At 41.3% G+C, this 25,574-nt stretch overlaps 2 protein-coding genes across 3 annotated transcripts; both read left to right on the top strand.

Moving 5' to 3' along the window:
* The first annotated feature begins 2,460 nt into the window (after positions 1 to 2,460).
* Positions 2,461 to 6,805, top strand: LOC143321635 (uncharacterized). The gene is made up of 2 exons (XM_076732087.1): positions 2,461 to 2,566; positions 4,159 to 6,805. The coding sequence occupies exons 1-2, from the start codon at positions 2,561 to 2,563 to the stop codon at positions 5,113 to 5,115; spliced, it is 963 nt and encodes a 320-aa protein (XP_076588202.1). The 5' UTR covers positions 2,461 to 2,560; the 3' UTR covers positions 5,116 to 6,805.
* Positions 6,553 to 25,031, top strand: LOC143321634 (mixed lineage kinase domain-like protein). Of its 2 annotated transcripts, none has more exons than XM_076732086.1 (11): positions 6,553 to 6,597; positions 10,210 to 10,663; positions 11,761 to 11,859; positions 18,393 to 18,570; positions 19,768 to 19,868; positions 19,962 to 20,097; positions 21,100 to 21,184; positions 21,285 to 21,427; positions 22,161 to 22,210; positions 23,769 to 23,909; positions 24,245 to 25,031. In XM_076732086.1, the coding sequence occupies exons 2-11, from the start codon at positions 10,216 to 10,218 to the stop codon at positions 24,292 to 24,294; spliced, it is 1,431 nt and encodes a 476-aa protein (XP_076588201.1). In that variant the 5' UTR covers positions 6,553 to 6,597; positions 10,210 to 10,215; the 3' UTR covers positions 24,295 to 25,031. The 2 variants fall into 2 exon arrangements, with proteins under 2 accessions (XP_076588201.1, XP_076588200.1); XM_076732085.1 differs by lacking the exon at positions 6,553 to 6,597 and adding an exon at positions 7,390 to 7,508.
* The last annotated feature ends 543 nt before the right edge of the window (positions 25,032 to 25,574 follow it).

The following is a 25,574-nucleotide window of genomic DNA, read 5'->3' as shown; positions in this document are numbered from 1 at the left end:
GAATCTGAAACTGAAATGTAGTGGAATTGAAGTATTCATTACTCATTACATACTCATTTTCTTTCTGGCAAACCAGTCAGCACAAGAATGAAGTTAGATGGCTGAAAATGAACAAGTGAACTTAAATCTCAAAGGTAAACATCAGTTTCAGCTTCAGATTAAAGCATGTGTTTTTTTTTCTGCCTGATTTTTGTGCTTGTTTGAGAGATGTTTCCTATTGAACCTATTAGGTCAGACAGCTGGTTCACAAGGTGATACAAAATGACGTGCTTTGCACTGTCTGAAACACTGAGTGATTAAAAACCTGTCAGACAACACCAGGGGCCCGTTTCACAAAGCAGGTTTAGTGAAAACTCCGAGTTTGTTAAGCCTGAAATGAAGGAAACTCTGAGTTTTCCGTTTCACAAAGGGAGGTAACTCAAACCAGAGAAAGAGGGGTAACTCTAGCCTGTTTCACAGAGAGCGGGAACTTAAGCTCTCGGTCAGTTACCATAGTAACAGACTCTATGAACCTAACCTGGTCGGGACCAGGTTTTTCTCAATGAACCTCGAGTTTCTCTCTGTCTCCGCCCTCTCCGCACACGGTATTTGATTTCCTCATTCATTCGTCAGCAGGCGAGTTTTGGGATAACATAGTTCTGCCGTCTGTTATTTAAAAAAATCAGTCAGTAGGCACTTTTTTTTCACTAACATGGCATGTCCTTTTGACAACGATCCCGTGGATGAAGGTGCAGCATTACTGCGCAGGGAATTAAATATTCGTCGGGAGATGGTTATCAGACCGCGCATAGATGTTCTGGCATTTCCAGACAATTATGTTTTTGAACGGTACCGTTTCACATCACAGTCCATCATCTACATACACAACCTAATCCGTCTTTACATTTGCAACATTACCAGCCGGAGTCATGCTCTCACATCCCAGCAGATATTGTGTGTTGCGCTGCGTTTCTTTGCGCAGCATTATGTTGGTGATAAAACAACTGCACAGTCAAACAGCCACTTAATATTTACTTTATAATGTAACACATGATCAAAATGAGGTACCCCCCATTAAATTATGCCGTGTCTTACCTGTTTGAACAATGTTTTTATGTTTCATCTTGAGCTGCTACCAAGTGCACTTCTCCCCCGCGGGATTGCACCTACATGAAATAAATTAATGAGCTACCATTCAAGCAGTTTTCCCCTGTAATATTATTGTGATTGCAAAGGACTACATTTAAACTTACGCATTGACCCGAGCAGCAATGTTCCCCCACGCCGCCTCCCTCTCTTTTGCAGCTGCAGCGGTGTTACACTTTTTTCTAAAAACATGCTCAAATTCGTCGTATGAGCGCATTAAGAGTTCGAGTTCCAGTGGGGTAAAAAACGCAGCCCTCCTCTTCCCCGTCGCCATGGTGACTCGTCGAATCGGGGCTCCATTGATGTTGGCTTTTTATAGTCGTGGTGCACGCGCTTAACCCTGAGTTAACCTACTCTGAGTTGACTGAACTAACTCAAATCACCTGTTCTGAAACCGGAAACTCGGAGTTTCCTATCTCAGGCTAGATCAACTCAAGGTTCAGGATTAGACTCGGAGTTTGTTGAACCTCCTTTGTGAAACGGGCCCCTGGAGAATTTAACGCAATACATGCAGGTTTAGCTCACTGTTAACGCCAGCTGCTTTCAGTCTGTCCATTTGTCTGTTTATCTTCAATGGCTGCTATTCTCCTGACGCATCACAGTGTGATTTCCCTGTGACTGCAGACATTACCCATGCACCTGTCATCCATGGGCTGTAGCTTTCTTAGCCATGAACAGGATTAGCAGGTTTAACATAAAAACTGATTGTTGTCATGTTTGTTGCACTGCGTTGGCACAGGATCACAGATGCCATGGATGTTTCTGATATACCATCTGACAAGAACAGGAAAGTTTGTCAGTGCATTGGTTCATTTTCCTCACACTTGGATTCAGACAGACTGCCCGTCAACAGGTAAATAACCTTTTAAGCTTTTTGATCATTTCTAACTGAATGTCTATTGCTGATGTCAAGTGAAAATAAAGATATAGAATAGAATAAATGTTCCTATTCTTTAGATAATAATAATAATAATAATAATAATGTAAAGTAATATAGTCGGTTTTAAATAGTTTATTTTGCTTAAGTAGGAGAGTTTTCTCTCAAAGGAAGAGTTTCTAGTTTATCGTAAGTCTGTCTTAACATGATAGTTAGAAATGGTTATTATTAGGTTATTGAAACTGGTTTAGCTTGCTGTAATCATTCCTCCTGTCATCAAAAGATTACTTTATGTAATGTCACTGTAACTGATGGGGGACAAAATACACAGTCCTCATTCTGTGCAAAAATGTTGTTTATCTGAATATGTTAACTGACGCTGATATGAGGTTTTGCAGTGTAACTTGCAGAGTAACTGTGCTGCCCCTTTAAGGTTAATGTGTATTTTGTCCATGTAGGCTTGCCGTAGTTCACTCTCAGTGAAGAAAGTCTTGAAGCAAAGCTGTGTTGTTTTTCTGCTCCCCATTTACTTTTTCTTTGCTGAAGCCTAAAGAGCATATGTCTGTAAGTAATACTTACCTTTTATGTTGAATTTACTTGTGAGAGTCTTCTGAAATCGTTCATAATTTGTAACTTAAAACTTAAAAACGGGAGCGATGCTAACGCGTTAGCCGGTCTATGGCGTTTTTAATGTTACGTTAGCATCAAGCTAATCGGACGTTTATTGCAGTGACTATTCAATGATATTTTCAGCACGTTTGTGTATACGTGTTAATAATTAATGACTCAGCGTTTGTTGATGTAAAAGAAAAGTCAAATACATTACTTTTGTAATATTTTATTTTTATTTCTGTATTGCAGTTTCACAGTGCTTCTGACAGTAAGCATCTGAAACGTACCTGTTGACTCCTGGATGTTTATTAAGGAACCTGTTTATCTATCTGCCAAGCTAGAAATCAGCTCTACATCCTTGTAAGGGCAGAATAGTAACGGTAACATAAAGAGTGAATTCAGCACTAAAAAATCTAACTTTAGGAAATATCCACTTGTTTTGTTTAACTTTCACTGCTGAATCTAAAACTTCTTACACTGGATCTTTTAATGGCTGATATGAACAGGAGCAAGAAATCCTGTTGAGATGTTGATGTCTGCACCTGAATGAACCTGCCTTTTGTCCTTTAGTCCAGTGCTTCTCAACTGGCCCCCGACCCACTGAAAATGGGTTGGTCGCGACCCATCAGTTGAGAATCACTGCTTTAGCCCATCTGTTTGGCTAAATGTAAACTAAATTTGATTGCTGGATTGTTTGGGCAGTTTCAGTTTAGTTACTTTCAGAGTGTGTAAAAAACCAACGTTGACTGAACTTAGAATTCAGTTGGAAACTCCAGATCTGTTATTTTCCTCTAGTTTTGTTACTTTCTCCTTTTGTATCTACATTCACTGAGCCACAGACCCTTGGCATAAGTGCAAATGTTTTGTTCTAATTGAAACATTTTCATCTTGCATGGAGTGAATTTGCGTGTTCACATTTACTTTTATCTTTTTATTCATTTCGTAATCATGCCATCTCTAAAAATTGTTTCCTGTTCAGTCTGAACACATTCTCAGATATCTGACTGGAATGTCAGACTTTTATTCTATACACACTCAGGATTTTGCTATTTAAATGTCTCACAAAAACTGATAAATGTGAAGCAAAGAAAAACATGACATTTGTATATCAGAGACACAAATGCAAGCTTCTCCTTGGTAATACCCAATTTGGGTTGTTACATTCCCTGTAATATTTGACTTGAGACTTGACTTAGATTTTTCTCAAATGACTTGAAAACATTCTTCTGCCAAAAATAATTCTATGTAATTTCTCAAGCATTTTGGTTCTCCTCACATGGAAAGTTGGCTCAGCACCCCTGAGCTCTATAGTAATAGTTGAAGTACTTTCACAGGAATTGTTCTTCACAAATGAAATGTGTCACTTCAATTTCAGTTTACCAGATTTACTTCATTGATTCAATGAGTTTGTGACTCATGCACTTCAGCTTAGGTCAGTTAAATATGTACAACTTGAGGTTTTCTTTGTTTTGAGATGAGTTGACTCTGGTTAAGTTCACATCCTTGCATTTCAGGTAATGCTAACTACCTCTGTGTCTCTACAGCTAATCATGGATAAAGTAGAATTTATCTTGTCCATATGCAAAACCATCTACCAGATGGCTGAGAATGTGAAGGCCAACAAGGAGCGCTGCCAACGAGTCGCCAAGAGAGTCAAAGCCCTGCAGGAACTGGTTCTCACCATCAAACAAAGGGGGCCAGGTCAATGCTCTGCCCCCGTGGAGAATGCTCTGAAAGAACTCTGCACCACTCTGACTTCTGCCAAGACGCTGATGATGAAATATTCCAAAACTAAAGCTGTTATGAGCTTCCTGAATTCCAAAAGCCATGAAGACCAGTTCTGCAAGATGAACGAAAGACTCACTGATAACCTCCAGGTCCTGTCTGGGGCTCTACAGGTCGAGCAGGGGAACATACTGCACAAAGTGTATGAAACTGTTGCAGGGAAGAGACAGGATGAAGAGTATTGGAGTGGACAAGCTAGCTCCACTATCTCCACAAATTCCGTGACTCCCCCCAGCACCATAACCTGCATGCCAATGTCTATCCCTACAAGTCCTTTGCCTCCCCCCAGCATCATGTCCCCCATGCCAGTGTCTAGCCCCACAACTGCCATGCCTGCCCCCGTCATCATGTCCCCCATGCCAATGTCTAGTCCCACAAGTCCTGTGTCTCCCCCCAGCATCATGTCCGCCATGCCAATGTCTAGCCCCACAACTCCCATGCCTGCCCCCACCATTATGTCTCCCATGACATTATGTCGCCCTACAACTGCCAGTTCTGTACGCTGCATTGTGTCCCCCCAGTCAGTGACGATTCCCATAGCTCCCATTCCACTGCGTGGAACCATGCCCCCCCTGGTTGTCTCCTCCACCATGACCCCCAATCCTGTCCTTAGGATCATTGCCCCGGTGCGAGCTCCTTTTGCTCCAGTTACTTTGTCAACACAAAATGCATCTGTCATAAGAAGTTGTGTGGTCAACAGCTCCTATTTTCCTTGAAACAATGGGGATGTTGCACTGGGATCTGTAGAAAAGGGTAAAATATTTCTGTGATGTTTGAAGACAAAGAGGGACAGGCAAGAGAAAGACCTCTGTAGTACCCACCCCTCTCACCTTTCCATGTCTGGTATTGGCCCCCACAGCAATATACACTCACCCAAGCAAGTTATTTGGTTTGAGACTCAATGCTTATTTCTATTTTAGAGAAACAGGCAACAAGAGGAAAGAGAGGGTAATGATATGCAACAAATGTCCAGAGTCAAACTAGATCTGGGAGTACTGCAGTGAGATGGTACTCCTGTCAGGCCTGGGTATATTTGAAATGAATCAGTCTGTACAAAGTGTATTTACATATTCATTCTTTAAAGCACTAAATGTTCTAGACAAAATGTAAATTAATATTGTCATTTTAACAAGACTGATAGGTAATGACTCATGAACTGTATGCATAGAGAACAATAGGTTGTTGTTAAAACAGAAAGTTTGTTCATTATTAGGAACAGCCAGTAGCCCCAGTGCTTTTAAACACATCACTTCCTTAGACATTCCTGTAGCTTTCAAGTGTATCCCACAGCCTTCTTCACTGAATGGAACTTGCTCAGGCGTTCACACCCTAACCCTAACCCTAACTGTCTGTAATGTATAATTATCATTTTGATCATTTTTAATGATCTGATGATGATTAATGATTTCAATCATATTCTCTTTTCTTGATCCTTTACAGATTACTTACTGTATGAAATCTGTATTTTTTGCAAAGGCACAGATGAAAAAAGATTCAATTAATTTCCAACGTGACACAATATTCCTTCAGACTCATGGCACCATCTTATGGACTTTAGGCTGAGAAACACAGCTGTTGTTATTGATTATGGACAGAGATAATACTCTGCACTACACAGGACCCCTCTTTTTGCCAGTGGGTCACTGTCACAACAATTTTTTAAAATCTTGGTGCCCTATGGTAAAACTAACAGGCCATCCTCTCCAAAATCACATGTAGGTCATCTGTGCAAGCAGCTTATTCCAGCCCATATTGACATTTATAATTAGGTGCTGACCTCTAATGACTATAGTAAATAAGATAAGAACAAAGGGGGAAGTTAGGTGAAATTGGCCTATCTAACCTTTGTGTTACTTCTCCAAGTATCTTATTATGTGTTTCTCAAAGTTATTTAATATCTGAACAATTTTAGAAAGGAATAACTGCATTATAATACATTTTATTCTTATAGCACTATAATGTGCTTTCATGTACGGATTCTTTTTGGTCATTCTTTCATGCTCTTTGTGCAAAGTAAATTCATTCATTCATTCATTTAGCCATATAATACCAGTGCTAAATAAATAAATACTCTGCAACTCAAGAACAATGCTGCTCCTTTGTTTTCATGTCTTCTAGGCAGATCATCAGTTTGTGACAGTGCTGACTTTTTACCTGGGAAATGAAACTTCATCCTCAGGATTTTAGCGTGACATCATGTACGTAGCCATCAAGTATATGTCTAAGATTCTTTAGCAGGCTTTATATATATATATATATATATATGCCTTTTTGAAATCTACCATACAAACAAATTTGTCTCACTTTACCTATTCTCTCTGGCAGTAATAGTGTGGGTTTGACTCTAATTATCAAATTGATGAATTATCTGCCTCTGAGATTCTTGCATCCAACCCAATAAAATGGAGGTGAATGGCATTTTGTCTGAGGGACTCAAGTATTGAAAAGTATGACAGCACTACTGTTTCTAACAGTGCACCCATTACTCCTGATAATACACCACACAGCTGCTTAATAGGGACTATAGGCATCATGAGATGCTATAGTCAAGTATGCAGACTCGAGGCAAAAAAAGAGAAACACTCAAGAATGACCAAGAGCATATAATGAGATCAACATGAAGAGTTATTTTTGTTCAATAACACACAATTATATTCTGTGAAAAGCTAAATTCAGGGTTAGGGGTAAGGCTAACCCTAACCCTAACAGTGTGCTTGTGTTGTTACTAGTATTATGTTATTTCAGTGGGTTTACCTTGGATGTTTGACATGAAACCAGTAAGCCTGACAAATTGTCAATATAACAGTTAATCAGGACTCCTGCAGACCATATCTGCTCTGCACCTCTGTCCCCCTGTGGTGAGTTATGCTTCTGCTTCAAGGCTAAGATAAATAGATCCCGGGTGTGTCAGAGCAGAGCATGAACAGCACTGAGCAGGGGGAAGGACTGCAATTTTCAGAGAGGAACAGGAAGTAGTGAGCAGCAGAGGGAGGAGCTGAAGGCTATCGAGACATTTTCTCGGCAGTTTCATTTTCTCCCAGCATTCACACACAACATATATACCATACCTAGGCTGAGCCGGGAAGCTTTTACTGACATCCACTTGCAGGTAAATTATCTTTATATTTTTTGTCATCTCAACATTGAACTGACAGCTCTTTATGTGCCCTTCAAGTTCCGCTGCTGCAGACTCTACTTGTAGATCAGGAGCACAGTGAGTCATTTGTCTACTGTGGTTCTTTACAACAGTTTGATTCCTCACTGGGTGAACCTCATGAAAACTGACAAAAGCATGTTATTGCCTCAAGGGTAACAGAGAGCAATAATTACCCATTTCATGCTCTTGCCTTGGGTATTTAGGTGGAGCTTACCTGCTCATATGAAAGAACTAGCAGAGGACAGAAGAAAGAACAAGCTGCACAGATTAATCAAAGACAGAGATTTATCAAATGAGGAATATCTTATGTATGTGAGTCTAAGAAGCTCAGGGTTTGCAGATAAACAAGAAATCAATGCATATCTACATACTGTGGCTTTAAATAGAACTGAAGTCATTATAGATTTGGGTTTTGCAGAGCACTAAATGTTATTTTAATTGAGAAAGTTGCTTTACACATAGATAAATCAGTTGTTGCTTAGTTAACAATTAGAAATCCAAATAATGTATTGTAAAAGTGTCCATTGGCAGGGAAACACAAAGGAATCAAAATGTCACCCTAATCCACCACATCTCTGATATCTGGTATCATGTTCCTTTCCTTTCCTTTCCTTTCCCTTCCTTTCCTTTCCTTTCCTTAATAATTATTAAAAGATAATGTGTTGTTTGAACTTGTATGATTTGTGTTGAAGTTCTTTCTCTATGGGCACCAAATCCTTCTTCCCATTTCAGTGGAAAGCTATCCAGAGAAGAAGAATCATTTGGTAGTAGTAGTAATGTTGTTTTAAGACAATCAGCTGCATCACATCTGGTCTTGTTTCAGTCTCAAAGGTTCTTAAATATATACTATACAACATTTTCACATGAGTAGGTCTAAAACTGAGTAAACCTATATGATATATTTTGTTTAATTCTGTATTTTCATTTCCCAAATGTTTCCAGTAATGTTCAAACCCTGTGAAATCTGTAATTTTATTTAAGCTAATGGTGCATTTCATTTAATCCCCTGTGAATGACATCATATCCCCTTTATCCCCTCCAGTTGCTATAACCTCTGGGGAGACACATGAAACATCAGATGATATGTCAGAAAGTGAAGAAGGGAGTCGGTGAACACGACCAATCATATCATGCATAAAACTTAAGCACATTACCTTGTCTGTGAACATGACATTTCTGTCACATCAGATAGATTTTCATCAACACTGGTGGTTGTTTAACAATGGACTCGCATGATCCCATGCAATGTCATGACTGTTGACATTGTGAAGGACTGTTTTTAAGGAAACAATCATCCTGTCTGTTCATATGTGAATGATGGGCTGTAACTCAGTGATATGTTACACCATCAATACAAATTATTGATGGATGAATTATGCTCTCACTCACCTGGCTTAGCATTACAGGCCTCCCTGATTAGATTTGGAGAGACAGTTCTGTGGGAAACTTTCCCATCAAATAACTTCACATAACATCAGCTCAGTTCACCTGAGTGTCTACAAAGTCACCTGAATTAAATTCATGTCAGCCCAGTTCAATGCAGAGCCAGCTGCTGATAATTATAGTGGACCTGTTCTGTCATGAAAACAGTTATTTAACAGTTTTTCTCTGGAATCTGCTCATAGTGAGGTTTGTAGATATTCAAAAAGTCAGGGACATTCTTTGTAAAAATGCCATATTGTGCAAGCCATCCTATTTTCACATTTTAGTGTTGTACTGTTCAGAAGCAGATATGTCAAGACCTCAGCAGGCAAAATTGTAGCTATCTGCATGGTCAAAATTTACTATGGGTGAGAAGAAAGAATTTAGTTATTGTGGTTTAGATGAAGTAACTATTTAAAAATATAAAGTTTATCCTACAAGTTGCGTTACATGCTTGTTAGTGGATGATAGGTTTAACAGACGTGAGAACCATTTGTTATGTTGCGATAATGAGATAATTAGTAGCTCAGGCTGGAGTATATTTGTCAAACCAAAACCAACCACAGTCCGTTAGTCCGTCTCTTAATACTTGCTGACTGTCTCTCTCTGGATGTCACCTCCGACCCCTTTGGTTCCTACTGAAGATGTAAATTCAGCCTGTCTGTGTTGGGGACTATTTTCAGCGGTGGATTAATCTAAATTTGGTGCTGTAGTGCATGTTTGTGGCAGCAGGATGGAAAGTGTGTGACTCAGTCAGAATAAAAAACAGTGTGTGTGTTCTTGGTGATGAAGGAACATGTCATGCTACTTTACCTAAGTATCTCAATTTTAAGCTGAGGGCAATATTGCACTTTTAGTAAACTACATTTATCAGACAGCTGGAGTTACTACTTACTTTACTTTGGTTTTTATAAACAGAGCATGTGATCACTTTATAGAATATGATGCTGTACAACAGATTAAACTCACTCTATATAAAGTACTTTTACTTTAGTATTAAGTACATTTTTGGTAAAAACTCTTGTACTTTTACACCAGCGAAACCTTGAATGTAGGACTTTTGTTTGTGACAGAGTATTTTTATGGAGCAGTAATGTTGCTTTTGCTTAAGTAAAAGATATAAGTACTTTTTCCTCTACTGCCCTGAAGTAAGATTTGTTCAGTTTGGTTCAGGTTATTTCAGTCATAACTATGGCTAACTTAAACTGTATTTGCATCTCTGTCTCTCCAGTTGGTCATGGACTTCGTAGATCCCATCCTGTCCGTTGCCTCGCAGATCTACGCCCTGGTAGAGAATGTGAAAGCCAATAAGAAGCGCTGTCGGCGTGTTTCTCATAGAGTCAGAGCCCTGGAAGAGCTGGTGAGGTCCATGAAATGCAGAGAGCAGGGACAAACCTCTGCCGACATAGAAAAAGCTCTGAAGGAGCTTTCCATCACTCTGAAATCAGCACAGGAGCTCATCAAAAAATACACTCTGGCCAGTTGGGTGGAGCGCATTCTTAAGTCGAGCAGCCACGGAGACGAGTTCAACAGCGTGAACGAACGTCTCAATGATGCCTTCCAGGTCCTGTCTGGAGCTCTGCAGGTGGAGCAGGGGAATATTCTGTACCAGGTGTTTGAACTGACCTCCAGAGAGAAAGAGGATGAGTTGGACAGGAGGGAGGATGACACAGAGCTGAAGAAATGTAAGGGAAACTAATGCTGACTCTGTAGAGTATGTTTTGTAAAGGTAATAGGAACCAGGTCTGTTGGTCTATGTGAGCTTAAATTTGATCTTGTAACTTTAAAAAAATGTTTTGAGAAAGTTCCATCAGATGATTAAAAATGCAAAAAGCTTTACTATGCTGAAGTTCCTTATTAACTCCACAGCTGTTTTCCAAAGCTCTAGAATCTTTTTAAAAACTTGTTTCCAACTTGAGAGTCTTCACATCATCGGACAACTCAAGACAGTTGTGTGATTTTTATAGCTGGTTGTGTGAGGATTAATCACACAGTAATTGCTTTGTTAAAATTGAAAGAATTTTTTTTCCCCTTGAATGAATGTTTTTCCTGGTCATACTCACAACTTGGATGTTGAAAGAAAACTATTAAGTAGTGAGAAACTGGTAATTATCAGCTCAGATATGACATGAATGCTACATTAGCTTCATTCCCAACAGAGGAACTTTGGGGTCTTGAGTAAAGTAAGTAGTACACCATAAATTGGCTGCAGACTACCTAGTAGTGATGCAGACCTTGCAGCACTGACTGTTGCTGGTTAAAAGTAGGACTTAAGAGAATATTGTACATTTATTGGGCAAATAAATAGTTAAGGAGTCAGTTTTTATTTGACACAGAAAGAAGTATCCAAGGACATAAATTCTAGTCGTTAAATGTTTCTTTAATTGATCAACTAGACGCTTCACAACATTCGTCAATAGGTCAAACTGAAGCAATGTAAGAAGCTTTCATTGATTGAATATAACTTTTACAAGAAGCTTTTACAAGTCAGTTAGTCATTTGGCAGACGCTTTATTCCAAAGGGATGTACATATGAATTCACACTCCGATGGCACAGCATCGGGGGCATTTGGACTGCTGAAACCAGGGATCGAAGCATTGACTTCCTGATAGATGGATGACCGCTCTACCTCCTGAGCCACAGTTGCCCTTTTGTGGGCAACCCTAACCCTAAAATTGAATTATGAGTTCTGTAAGTGCTCGTTAAAAGGACATGCCAATGAAAGATCTGGAGGGGAATTTAGGCACGACCGGATTCAGTATCTGTTTGTTTGTTCCTCAGTGCTCCTGGACTACATGAAGAGCCAACAGGAGAAAACAGATACCATGCTGAGAGAATTTCAACATGTCAAAAACAACGTGGAAACGGTTGTGGAGATCTGTGAGTACACCAAAACACTTCAATGCATGTCAGCATGATTATGTTAAGAAAAAAGAAATATATAAATTACTGCATCAGTTTTGTTACTGCAGTTAGTACTACGAACTATATCAGTAGAAGTCGTTGCCGTACTAGTGGTATGAAAAATATTGGAAGTAATAGAAGTAATAGAAGCTGTGCCAACCCCTGCCGCATGTGGCAGGGCATCCAGGCCATTACAGAATATCAGGCAAAAAGACAGCCCAACCAACCAACAATGCCTCCCTCCCTGATGAGCTCAAAAACGTCTGCGCTCAATTCAGGTTAGGGTTAGCAGGACAACCCACAACCAGCCACCAAAACTGCTCCCCACCCAGATGAACAGTCCCCTCACACCTGTCACTTATGATGTGCGTTCTGCACTCAGCAGGGAGAACTTCCGTAAGACTGCTTGCCCTGACGGCATACCTGGCTGCTTGATCAAGACCTGTGCAGAACAGCTGGCTGGAGTCTTCACTGACATCTTCAATCTTTCACTGGCCGAGGCCGGTACTGAAACAGCCAGTTGCAGTGGGCCTTAATGACTTCCGCCCATCGCACTCACCCCCATTTTCACCAAGTGCTTTGAGAGGCTGGTCTTGGCCTACTTCAAATGCCTTCTTCCCCCCACACTGGACCCCTATCTGTTTGCCTACTGACAAGGATGCCATCTCCACGGCACTGCACTCCACCCTGACGCACCTGGACAACACCACCTATGCAAGGATGCTGTTCATTGACTTCAGCTCAGCATTCAACACAGTCATCCCCTCCACGTTGGTCAACAAACTCAGTGAACTCAGCATCAGCACCTCACTCTGCAACTGGATCCTGGACTTCCTGACCAACAGACCCCAGTCTGTTAGGTTACACAACCACACCTCTGCCACCCTGACCCTGAACACTAGCGTTCCACAGGGCTGTGTGCTGAGCCCTCTTGTCTACTCCCTCTTCACCCACGACTGCATGCCTGTTTATGGCTCCAGCTCCATCATTAAGTTCACAGATGACACCAAGGTGATAGGCCTGATTAACAATAATGAGGAGTCAGCCTACAGGGATGAGGTTCAGCAGCTGATGATGTGGTGCACCGACAACAACCTGACCCTCAACACCAAGAAGTCCAAGGAGCTCATCATGGACTACAGGAAAGCTAAAGGCTGCAGTCACACCCCCATTCATATCGATAGGGATGAGGTTGAACGTGTCTCCAGCTTCAAGTTCCTGGGTGCCCACATATCCGAGGACCTCTGCTGGACCCTCAACTCCACCTTGATAAAGACAGCCCAACGGCACCTCAACTTCCTGAGGAGACAGAAGAAAGTTAACCTGGCTCATCAGTTCCTCGTTAACTTCTACCGCTACACCATTGAGAACATCCTGACCAACGACATTTGAGTATGGTACGGCAGCTGCACAGCCTCCGAGTGGAAGGCCCTGTAACGGGTGGTGAAAACTGGCCAGCACATCACCGGTGCCCAGTTAACTGCCGTTGAGAACCTCCAGTGCAAGCGGTGTCTAAGAAGGGCACGCAACATCAGCAGTGACAGCCCCCACCCCAACCATGGACTGTTTGCCTCCCTCCCATCTGCTAGGAGGTTCAGGAATCTCTGTTCCCTGCACCAGCAGGCACAGAAACAGCTTGTTCCCCAGAGCTGTTACCCTGAAGTCCATCATCATCTCCACAGTTTTGAATGTGTTCAGCTTCTGGTTGTTCTGACTGCACCAGAGGACCAGCTGCTCCACCTCGCTCTGTATGCAGGCTTGTCACCATCTTGAATGAGGCAGATGAGCGTCGTCTGCAGACCTCAGGAGTTTAACAGACAGGTCTCCTGAGATGCAGTTGTTGGTGTAAAGGAGAAGAGTTGGGGGGGGGACATATGTTGCTTCCTGATGTTTTCTGTCTGTCAGGAAATTTGTTATCCGCTGACAGGTGATGACTGGCACAGTGAGCTGGAGGAGTTTAGAATTGAGGATTCTGGGGTGATGGTGTTGAACGCAGAGCTGAGGTCCACAAACAAAGGATCTTTGCATATGTTCCTGGGTGGTTGAGGAGTTGCAGGATGTGGTCCATTCCTGTGTTGACTATGTCCGCCACTGACCTGTTTACCTGGTATCAAATTGCAAAGAGTCCAGCAGGGGGCTTGTAGGGTCTTCCAGATTAGTCAACAGCAGTCTTTGAAAGGATAGTGCACATGCACTGACCGTGCATGCAGCCTGTTGCAGTTGCTCCTGTTTGTTTTCTTAGTTTTACAATTTTTTTAATCTCTATTCTTTATTATTACTACTTGTATTTTTATGACCATCATCTTGAAGCTGTGCCCTTCCAAACATATTGGGCAAGAGAGTTCTGGTCTGTTTTCTCGCTTTGGAACTGCTACTCTCACTGGGACACAGCACCGATGTGCAGCGACTTCATGGCTGCATTGTTTACTCCAGAGATCAGCTGATCATGCTGAGGCCGACCGGCTTGTCGGCCAGAACATCAGAGATCCCACTGAAATCTGGAGGAAAACACACAGAGGATGTAGGGGAGGACAGAAACAGTGGAGGAAAAGAGCTGGGTCGAGACAATGGAGGTTTATGGAGAAGAGGAGAGATAAGCCACGTCTCCCCTCTCTCATCATGGGCAACATCACGTTGCCAGCAAATAAGGTGGATGAGCTAGCAGCACTTGCCAGGAGTCAGAGGGAGTACCGGGAGTGCAGTCTGATGTGTTTTTCGGAGACATGGTTGCACCAGGACATGGCCGATGACAACGTCTCCATCAGTGACTTTCAGACTGTTCGGGCCGACCAGGATTGCACCGAGAGCGGTGAGTGTAAAGGAGGGGGGCTCATCAATAACCAATGGTGTAATCCTGGTCACATTACCATCAAGGAACGTATCTGTTGCCCGGACAATGAACTGTTGGCTGTTGGGCTCAGGCCATATTATTTGCCCAGGGAGTTTTTGCATGCCATTATTATTGCTGTTTACATGCCCCCCTCTGTCAACCCGACATCGGCATGTGACATCTTTCACTCCGCCGTAGCCTGTCTGCAAACTCAACACCCGAATGCATTCATTGCTATCTTGGGTGACTTCAACTACGTCACCATGGCAACAACACTGCCCAATTTCACTCAGTATGTGAGCTGTCCTACAAGAGAGGAGAGAACCCTGGACTTGCTGTATGCTAAAGTTAAGGATGCATACAGCTGCTCCCCCCTCCCCCCTCTGGGCAGGTCAAACCACAACCTTGTGCACCTCAATCCCTATTATGTGCCTCTGGTGAAGAGTCAGCCTACGACCACAAGGACAGTGAGGAGATGGTCAGAGGAGACATATGAGACACTGTAGGGCTGTTTTAAGGTGACAGACTGGCAGGCACTCTGTGAGCCGCATGGGGAGGGCATTGATGGACTCACAGAGTGCATCATGGACTATAGCACTTTCTGTATGGACTCCACTGTCCCAGCCAGGACTATCCATTGTTATCCAAATAACAAGCCATGGGTGACAAAGGACATCAAAGTCATCCACAATGAGAAGAAGAGGGCTTTCAGAGCTGGTAACAGGGAGGAGTTGAGAACAATACAGAGGGAACTGAAGGTGAAAATCAAGGAGGCTAAGGAGAAATACACGAGGAAGCTGGAGTGGAAACTCCAGTAGAACAACTTGAGAGAGGTCTGGAGTGGCATGAGGACCATCACTGGCTTCAGCACGACCAACAACAGAGGAGCTGAAGGCAGTGTTGACAGGGCCAATGAACTGAATCTGTTCTTTAATAGATTTGACACTTCAGGCCTGACTCATCCCCCCTCTGACTCCTCCACTCCCTGTCCTATGTGACCACCACAAACCACTCCCCACTCCCCCCCGCCACTTCTTACACCCCCCCCCCCCATCCTCCTGTGTGAGCCCTCTTCACACCTCCTCCTCCAGCTGACAGACTGACTGTACTCTCCAACCTGAGGAATACTTCCCTCCCCCACCTGTCACCTCCACAGTGTGCTTCACTGCTGAGCAGGTGAGAAGACAGCTGATGAGACTCCACTCAAACAAGGCTCCAGGCCCTGATGGCATCAGACCCAGGGTGATCAAAGCCTGTGCCCCCCAGCTGTGTGGAGTTCTTCACCATGTCTTCAGCATGAGCCTAAGTCTCCAGAGGGTCCCCATGCTGTGGAAGACGTCCTGCCTTGTTCCTGTGCCAAAGACACCACGGCCTGGGGCCTCCATGGACTACAGACCTGTGGCATTGGCCTCCCATATCATGAAGACCCTCAAGAGACCCGTCCTGGAGCAGCTCCAGCCCATGGTCAAGCCACTCTTGGACCCCCTCCAGTTTGCCTATCAGCCTCGACTTGGAGTTGAGGACACCATAATCTACCTGCTCAACTGCGTCTATACCCACCTGGACAAGCCAGTGAGCACTGTGAGGGTTATGTTTTTTGACTTCTCCAGTGCATTTAACACCATTTGTCCAGCTCTACTGGGTGATAAACTGACAGCAAAGCAGGTGGACGCCCCCCTAGTGTCCTGGATTGTGGACTACCTGACTGGCAGACCACAGTACGTACGCCTGCAACACTGTGTGTCAGACAGAGTGGTCAGCAACACTGGGACCCCGCAGGGGACTGTCCTCTCCCCCTTCCTCTTCACCCTCTACACCACGGACTTCAACTATTGCACAGAGACGTGCCACCTTCAGAAGTTTTGTGATGACTGCAGTACTTGGATGTATCAGTAAGGGTAATGAGGATGAGTACAGGGCTGCTGTGGACAACTTTGTCACGTGGTGTGAGCAGAACCATCTGCAACTAAACGTGGCAAAGACTAAGGAACTGGTAGTGGACCTGAGGAGAACCAAGGCACTGGTGACCCCTGTTTCCATCCAGAGGACTACAAGTACCTGAGGGTACATACTGACAATAAACTGGACTGGGCAAAGAACACTGATGCTCTGTACAGGAAGGGCCAGAGTTGTCTCTATTTTCTGAGGTGACTGAGGTTCTTAAACATCTGCTGGACTATGCTCAGGATTTTCTATGAGTCTGTGGTTGCTAGTGCTATTCTCTATGCTGTTGCAGGCTGGGGCAGCAGGCTGAGGATGGCGGCAAGGCCAGTGACGTTGTGGGTATGGAGTGTGAGACTCTGATGGTTGGGTGTCAGAGAAGAAGATGCTGACTAAGCTATGGACTATCTTGGACAATTTCTCACACCCACTTCATGATGTGCTGGTCAGGCACAAGAGTTCTTTCAGTGAGAGACTCATCCTACCAAAATGCATGACTGAATGCCACAGGAAATCATTCCTGCCTGTGGCCATCAAACCGTACACCTCCTCCCTCTGAATTGCCCTTGTCTCAGTAAATATATTTGTTTATTTATCTGTATATATATTTTGTATGTATATATTTTTTATATATATATATTTTTTTCTTTAATCCTAATGCTAACCCTTTCTTCTATTCTTTTGAGGGGCACTGTTACAAAAACAATTTCCCCCGGAATCAATAAAGTATATCTGATTCTGATTCTGATTCTGATTTCACGACAACAGATTTATGCCATTTAATCCTGAGATAGACATTTTTTGGCATTGGAGTTATTATGGGCATTTGGGATGGTCTCCTGTAGTTGGTGATGTCCTGCATTTTCCCTTCACACTGACAAAGGGTTGTTAGCTGAAAAGCTGTCCTCCAGCTTTTTGGTGTAGCACCTCTTTGCTGCTTTAATCTCCTTTGTCAGTGTGTTTGTGGTTTGGTCTTTGGACTTTTTTTTGCATTTGCAGAGGGTTGTAGTTGGCAGGCACAAGTCCACACAAAAACTAGAGTGACCCGAGATTTCCACAGGGTGCATATGTGATGAATATTTACTCCATTCTCCAAGTGTCTCCAATCCCCACTGGTTGAACTTTGAAAACAGACCATTTTACCTGCCAAGGTTTGTTGACTTGTGCTTCTATCATGGTTATGGTAGAAAGTGTCTGCCAAATGACTGTAATTGGTTAAGTAGGCTTCATAGTTAAATGGTTTATTTTGTTGTCTGTTTTATTTGTGTTTATTGTTGATGTATGAGAGGGAGTCTGCACAGCATGTTTTATTTTGAAAAATTACTGAATTCTCTACTGTGTGGCTTCCCGTCTGTCTTGATCTGCTCTGTGCAGATTGATACATTGTCCATTAAATATAGACTTGATGTTAACAATTTATAGTGTCCTGACTGTTTTGGAATTGCGGTTGTACATTCATCACGTGACACTAAGACAACTCCAGATGAATGATCATGTTGCTCCATAACTGCTGGATGTGCAAATAAGCAACTGTTGGACTACTATTGAACACAAGTTCAATATATCAACTTAAAAAGTGATGATGTATCAGTCTTGTGTTCACAATTTGTGTCTGCTGCCCCCAAGGTCATTTCACCAGAAAAAAATCCTCGTATGTGTAAAAGCATTCTTGGCAATAAAGCTTTTTCTGATTTCAGATTTCTATTTCCTGAGCCAAACTGAAATTTCTTTTGCACAGTGAATAAGCCCCGCATCACTAATGAAGTCATCCGGATGATCAAACCACATGAGCTGAAGTACGAACATCCCAAAGTGCCCTTCATGACAACATCAACCTCAGAGGTCTACAGAGGAGAGTACCATGGATTCTCAGTGGCCATCAAGAGATACATTGACGTTGTGAACACAAGCCCAAGGTCTGTACCACATTTCAGGACAATACTGAATTTAAAAAAAAAGAAACATTGTTTTTGATTGGTCAATAATACTTTGTGATTTTATTTTTCACTTTTGCTTGCATCATTTTTGCCTGCATAAAGCATAAAGTCTGGATTCGTTACAGTCCGGACCTCCCATTATCTGTCCTCCTTGAGTTCATATGTATACAAAAGACAAACCTGAGTTCTTTCTGTGTTGCTCCTCCTGAAATGTCCTTTTTCCCTGGTAAGGTCGGTTTGGGGTAGTATGTCTGTATTGGGGATGTTGCATGCTATAGAGATGGTATAGCCGTCGTTGCAAAGAAAAGTGACAGAAATAATGTCTCTCCCTCAGGAATGCCTTCATGGAATTTCTTGTTGCAGAATTTCCCCTGGGCTCAAGCATGAACTATTTAGGTTTTGGTCAAAGGTCACTGTGACCTCAGGAAACACATTTTTGCACATAAGATAAAGTAATTATGACAAAATTTCACACAAATGTGTCAGGAGATAAAACGATGAAGTGATGACATTTTATATCCAAAAGGTAAAGGGTCAGCTTCACAGTGACATCATTATGTTGTGCAGAAACACACCGTAACTCAGGAACAGAAGGGCAGATTGTGGCCATATATCACATTTGGTCAGACACTGAATTGGTGACTGTTATCTTGGTGGTCCACCTTGAACTGAATTTAATGAAATGCCTTCTTTAAATTCTTCACTACATATATTATATGAATCTAGAGAGACATGGATGTAAACTGCAACTTGAGTGGTTGGCAGAGGCAAACAACCATGAGGTGGTAATTGTAGTTTCATTCTTAAAACAACTAGTTCTGTGCCTTTACATGTGAAAAACAAAGTGCAACACTGCGAATGTCTTCCAGGAGAGGCTTGCTTTACAAAGGCAACTGGACTTGCCTGGGGATATTTTCAAGAGTCTTCTTGAGTTCTAAATATTGAATAAATTACATTTTGAATGTGGTACTTTTACTTTTTACACTGTGGTAATCGTACTTTTACTTAAGTTAAACATCTGAGTACTTCTTCCACCACTATCAGTGACTGCTGCGTTAAATATTGAGCTCATGCTTCATAATTGGACATAGTCTTGTGTATTATTGCATACAAATAGGTGACATATAGTAACTGTCCCATATTCAGTGTCAACATAAACATTTTCTTCACATGTAGGGAGGTACAGTCTGTTTTCAATAAGGAAGTTGAAACCATGAAGCGGTTTGAATCCCCCAACATCCTGCGAATGTTTGGCATATGTGTTCAAGATGAGAATGGTGAGTGAACTGCAGCATGTGAATCACAGAATATCAGACACATTGCATGTTTTGAATGATAGGAATGTGATTTGTCCTTGTGATTGCCTGTAGCACCCAGCCCTCAGTTCCTGATCATCATGGAGTACTGTGAGAAGGGAAGTCTCCGTCAGGTTCTAGACTCTGAGTGCAAACTGTCCTGGATCAGGAAAGCTTGTATGTGTCTGGATGCAGCACAAGGACTCTACCGGTCAGTCTACAAGTACAGAAAATCTATGTCTGGTTCACTGACAAGTTGACATGGTGTGTAACAAATGATGAAACAAATGAGGAGGGCAGAGAGAGTGTTGATAAATTTGCTGGTGGGTTATATGTAGAATGGAGTAATATATAGAAAATATATTGATAACATCCTCCGTCAGGGCTGTTGTTTATATTGTGATATTGATATACATTGTGAAGCTGTACATTGTCCAGACACAAATGTCTTAGACATTGAGCCGTTTAAGCAGCTAAATATTCGACTTTCCTCACCAGCTGGCAGAGGGGGGAGTCACACATGTGCAAGTCACAAGCAAGTTTCAAGTCACTGTGCTGAGAGTCATGCGAGTGCAAGTCAAGCAAGACAAATCAAGTCATTGCTCCGATCAAGCAAGTCACAAGTCAAACTGCATAAAACTCTGATGGTCTACACATTTAAATCAGTTAAAAACAGTCATGAAACATGGTTGTGTTTTTCAGTTGCAGACCTTATCGTCATCAACAGTATAACCTTTGAATTCACATTATTATTTTTGGACTAGCTCCCTCTATGATAACTGTCTCTGCTGGTCTTCTGTGTCCTGGGTTGCGAGCTTTGTGCTCTTTGTGCTTGAAATCAGCCAATCATGTTTAAAAACCAAGCATATTTCTCAACACCTAGAAAAAAGCAAATATTCAATAGAAAAAAAATCACTGTTTCAAGTCATCAGTGTCAAGTCTCAAGTCATGAAAACCAAATCAAGTCTTTTATCATTGAGTCTCGTACAAGTCCTCAAATATGTAGTGACTATGACTTGACTTGACTTCCATTCCTCTGCCAAATAGTCGTTAACTGTGTCTGTTTGCTGTTTGGTGCTGAGCAGGTCGTTAATACTCATTTGATTCAATGTCAATATATTGAAAATTGTAGCTTTAAATTACATTCTATCTGTATGAGTCATTGTTTATGATAGAAGGTACTATCATAATGATTACCACTGTTGCCTCTTAGACTGCACCAGACTGAAGAAAAATCTAAGGTTCATGGATGCATCAACAGCAGCAAGTTCCTTGTGGCTAAAGGCTACACAGTCAAGGTACTGAGGCCAGGGCATGCTGGGACAGCCGACACTGAAGGTCAGGATTTAAGGAGTTGGTGATGATGAGTGAAGTCTTTACATCAATGTTTCCTTTCAGCTGGGAGGTTTTGAGCTGGCCAAAACTGAGACGTCGCTGAAAAAATCATCAAAGGACAAAGAGATAAGGTCTCTGTGCTACTCCCCCCCTCAGATGCTCAACAACATAAACCACGTCTACAGCAAAGAGTGTGAGATATACAGGTCAGATACCAACCATGACTTACTCAGCACAGCTGCATGATTTTAAAATGATGTTCAATTATGTGGGTTTATCACATATTGGGTAATAAGAGAGGCCTCAGTGTTGGTGATTGATTAAAAATTGGCTTGCGGCTTTCTCAGAAGTCACCAAGTTGACAGTTATTAATGCAAAAACTTCAAAGGAATCTTTAAAATTAAGTTTGCAGTTTTAAATGCTATGAAGTTGTTAATAAATGAGTTTTGGTTCAGATACTATGCAGCTGTTTTATAAAGCAGCCAAACAGGTCATTAGAGCAGTCTTCCTGATGAATAATAGACCTAAAAAGAAAAATGAAGTTAACACCAACCTGGCAACCCAAATGTTCTTGTCATTGGTTCATATAAAGCATTAGTAAGTGGTTTAGTAATATAAATAAAGATATTAATTACATTTTTAAGATCCATCTTTTTAGACAAGCTTTTTATGCAATGAAGTTGTTGGTATTATTATTATTTCTTACAAATATTTAACTGCTGGACACAAGATGTGTCCAACTTCATTGAAGTCTTTTCTCATTGTATGTTTGATGGAGGCTTCAAAATTCCACATCATACATGTTTAAACTTAGCCCTCTAGTGTCAGACTGTGCACATACAATATTCTGCATGGTAAAACACATTTTTGAGTGGAAGGAGACTTGAATGAAATATAAAAAGAAATTGTCTTCACTAACATGGAAATGTTGTCTTTTAGCTTTGGAATTGTCCTGTGGGAAGTTGCAACCCGTAGGAGACCTTTTGAAGGTGTGTATCTGCAGAACACAGCATCAAGTACTCACCTCCTTTAGACTTGATAGGCAGCTGTTAAATCTGGATGTTTCCTGTTTTACTGAGAACTGCAGCTGTGGTCAGCATGAAGTCATGTTGCTAAAAATGGGTTCCAAGTGACATCATTTTCCATCTATTTCAGTGATGGAGTCAGGTTTTGTCAAGAAATCTTGTATTCTGTAGGACTATAATTTATGGTCATTGCTATGTTGTCATGTATTTTTCTTATTATTCATGTATCTATATAGTGTGATCCAATAAGAGCAGTTAACTCTCTAATGCAGTGGTCCCCAACCACCAGTACTGGTCTGTAGGATATTTGGTACCAGGCCACACAGAAATAATAAATAATTTATTTTATGTTGTTTATGTTATTTTGACAATTGACACACTGAAAGATGTTTTATTTTGAAAGAACGGATTGTCGTTTAATAACATCTGTCTTTTCCTCTTGACGCGCTTGAGACGTACCTGTTTTGGTCACGTGATATGAAAGAAATTAAGCTTGGTGTAAGATCACCTATCTCTGCTTTTGAAAGAGTTTGAGCGTTACTTCCCAACCACAAATGACCCCTGAAATGTGAAGGAAGGGATCTGTAACCCATTTGTAAACATGCCTGGTGCAAGTCCATGCTGGAAGAGGAAGAAGTGCTGGAGATCGCAAATGACGGTGGCATTAAAAGTATGTTTGAGTCAACTTCAAATCTGCCAGCATTTTGGATTAAAATCAAGGCAGAATATCCAGAGTTTGCCACAAAAGCAAAAAAGAAAAAAAAAAACCAGTACTTCCATTTTCCACATCCTATCTTTGTGAAGCTGGGTTTTCTGCAGTGACGGCAAAGTTACAGAGTAGACTGGACATAAGGAATGCAGTTTGAGTTTTATTGTCTCCCATCACCCCTAGGTAGGACCGTCTTGTTGCAGAGAAACAAGCTCCGGGTTCCCAGTGACAGCATTGTTGATGAATGGTATTTTAATGTACTTTGTGTTTGTTAGTATGCTTGTTGTATAATTTTATGTTATATCTGCATAATGTCCCCATTGCCGGTCTGTAAAGTAATATCTTACATGAAACCAGTCCGTGGTACAAAAAAAGGTTGGTACCATTTAGACAAGAATAAAACTTACAAAACTGCAAATTACAGAGAAGGACATAGTTGACAAAGCAAAAAAAAGGGGTATTTAACGTACAATAATTTAATTTTGCATGTATTAATTCCGTTTGGGGAAAATAAATTTTTCACACTGTTGTTAGTTTTTTTCATGACATACACAAATAGGCCTGCAATACATGCACAGACAGGACGTATAGACATATATTAGTGGAGGGATGCCAGAGTGAAGGGAATGCCACATAGTCACTGATCCAAGCAATTAGGAGCTCAGTGCCTTGCTCAAGGGCACTACAGTAGGACCATGGGTACCAGCACTGCCATCCCTAGAGCGTGACTGCCAGTGTGCCTAAAAGTACAACTAAACTATAGTATCATGGGCTTCTATTTGTGTCCTTAATGTGTTCTCACTTTTTCTCCAGGTTTGTCAAATCAGGATATCTATCAGAAAGTGTGCAATGAAAAATTTCAGGAGCCGCTCCCTGACGACTGTCCTGAACCACTGGAACATCTGATCAATGCCTGCCGGGCCTATGATAGCTTCCAGAGACCATCTGCTGGAGGTAAATCACAGTCATTGTCATCACAATGATTGAACAGATTTCAGTATAGAATATGAAAGTCTTTATATGGACGGTTGGTGTTTAAGGGGATGGAAAATGTTCCAGCAGCAAAATAGGAAAACTCAACTTCAAAAGTCTGTTTAGTGTTTGAAAGCATTTAACACTGCCGAGTATAACATGAAGGTCTAACATGCTAGTGTTTTTCACACATTTCTTACATGGTCGCTCCGTTGTCCTTCCTTCTATCAGCGGTGTTCATCATTATGTAATTAAGAACAGATATATATAAGAATCACATAAAATAAAATGTGTTGTTAATTCTTTCTCTTCTACAGTGCTGGTGGATAAACTGCGCAGCGTTGTGACACAGTTAGAGGAGCAATAAAATTCTTCATCCCTCTGGCTCTCCATTAGCAATGCTCAGGGTTTCTGGTCATCACTGGGAGACGTACAGTTAGTTAAAGTCATAAAACAAGCCTGTGGGTTGCTGAAAATGTAATGTATGTATTTGTATGTACTCGACAGAAAAAGTTTAAAAGCACTAAAAGCCAAACATTTGCATTTCAGTTTATTGTTTCTCTTGGACAAGTGTGTCATACTGTTCAAAAAAGGGATCTGTTTCCAGAAATCAACTTTCTTATCGATGTGATTCCATTCATTTAGCAAATTCGAACAAGTCTCCAGTACTGTACTTGAAGTTGGTACGGCTGTTAGTTATGCCATAACATAATTATAGTGGCAACAAAATGAAATGAATCTGTTCATTCATTCTGTTGATTACTTGAGGCAGTGATTGAAGGCTACCCGCTAAACTGATAACATGCTGATATGAAATGCACGCCTGTCTACAAACCAGTCAATAAGGCGAGGCAGCCAATGTATGTTATAACAGCAGGATTTAGGAATGTTGTTAAGTGCAAGCAATGTGAAACTAAAAGTAACCAAATCAAAAGTGTGAAATAGAACAAACACATGAACCTTAGGTCAGACTGTCAGGTGTGAAAGCACCCTTAGCCCTTAGCCTTTATGTTTACCATGACCACAAATTCTCTCTGTGAATAAGAGTGGTGTTTGATGCAACATGAGTGTTGATGTTTAAATGCTAAAATGTGCCTAATAAAAATAAACAAACCAATACATTGTCATTCTTTTTTAGTAATTTTTTTTTTTTTTTTTTTCAGTAACACCATCTTGGATTAACTTCACGCTACTGTGGCTCAGACAGAATGCCATCTATTTTTCTGAAAGTGCTGCACTAGACACTAGACGAGTTTTTGTGTCTGTGTGTGTGTGTGTGTGTGTGTGTGTGTGTGTGTGTCTGAGTGAGAAAATGTTCTATCTATGTTTGGTAAATCTTTACACAATGGAATTACTTGTTTCTCCCACATATCGTCATACACACTGTGTCCATATGATCACATAAATACAAATTTTTGAAAGATCATATTTGGAATTAATTTTGGATTAGATTTTAGATTCCATGAAAATAATGAATAACAAAGCAATGAATCCTGGCTCCAAGAATGTGATGTTTTTGTAAAAACTGAATCGCTTTCAAATAATAAATACATCTTCTTGATGTGTTTTTGAAATACTGGATGCAAATTCCAACAATCTTGTACTTGACAAGTGAGCATTTTCTGCCAAAAAGTGTCTTTCAAAATA

Source organism: Chaetodon auriga, chromosome 6, assembly GCF_051107435.1.
Source record: "Chaetodon auriga isolate fChaAug3 chromosome 6, fChaAug3.hap1, whole genome shotgun sequence".
NCBI classification, from domain to species: Eukaryota; Metazoa; Chordata; class Actinopteri; order Chaetodontiformes; family Chaetodontidae; genus Chaetodon; species Chaetodon auriga.
Note: the sequence above shows the minus strand (reverse complement) of the source record. Positions and strands in the feature narration are given on the sequence as shown.

What these genes read in the sequence shown, in the direction of transcription:
- LOC143321634 (XM_076732086.1), top strand. Translation starts at nt 10,216, where the DNA reads ATGGACTTCGTAGATCCCATCCTGTCCGTTGCCTCGCAGATCTACGCC. An exon ending in GGAAACGGTTGTGGAGATCT is followed by an intron (nt 11,860 to 18,392) that starts GTGAGTACACCA and finishes TCTTTTGCACAG; the next exon opens with TGAATAAGCCCCGCATCACT. An exon ending in CCAGAGACCATCTGCTGGAG is followed by an intron (nt 23,910 to 24,244) that starts GTAAATCACAGT and finishes TCTCTTCTACAG; the next exon opens with TGCTGGTGGATAAACTGCGC.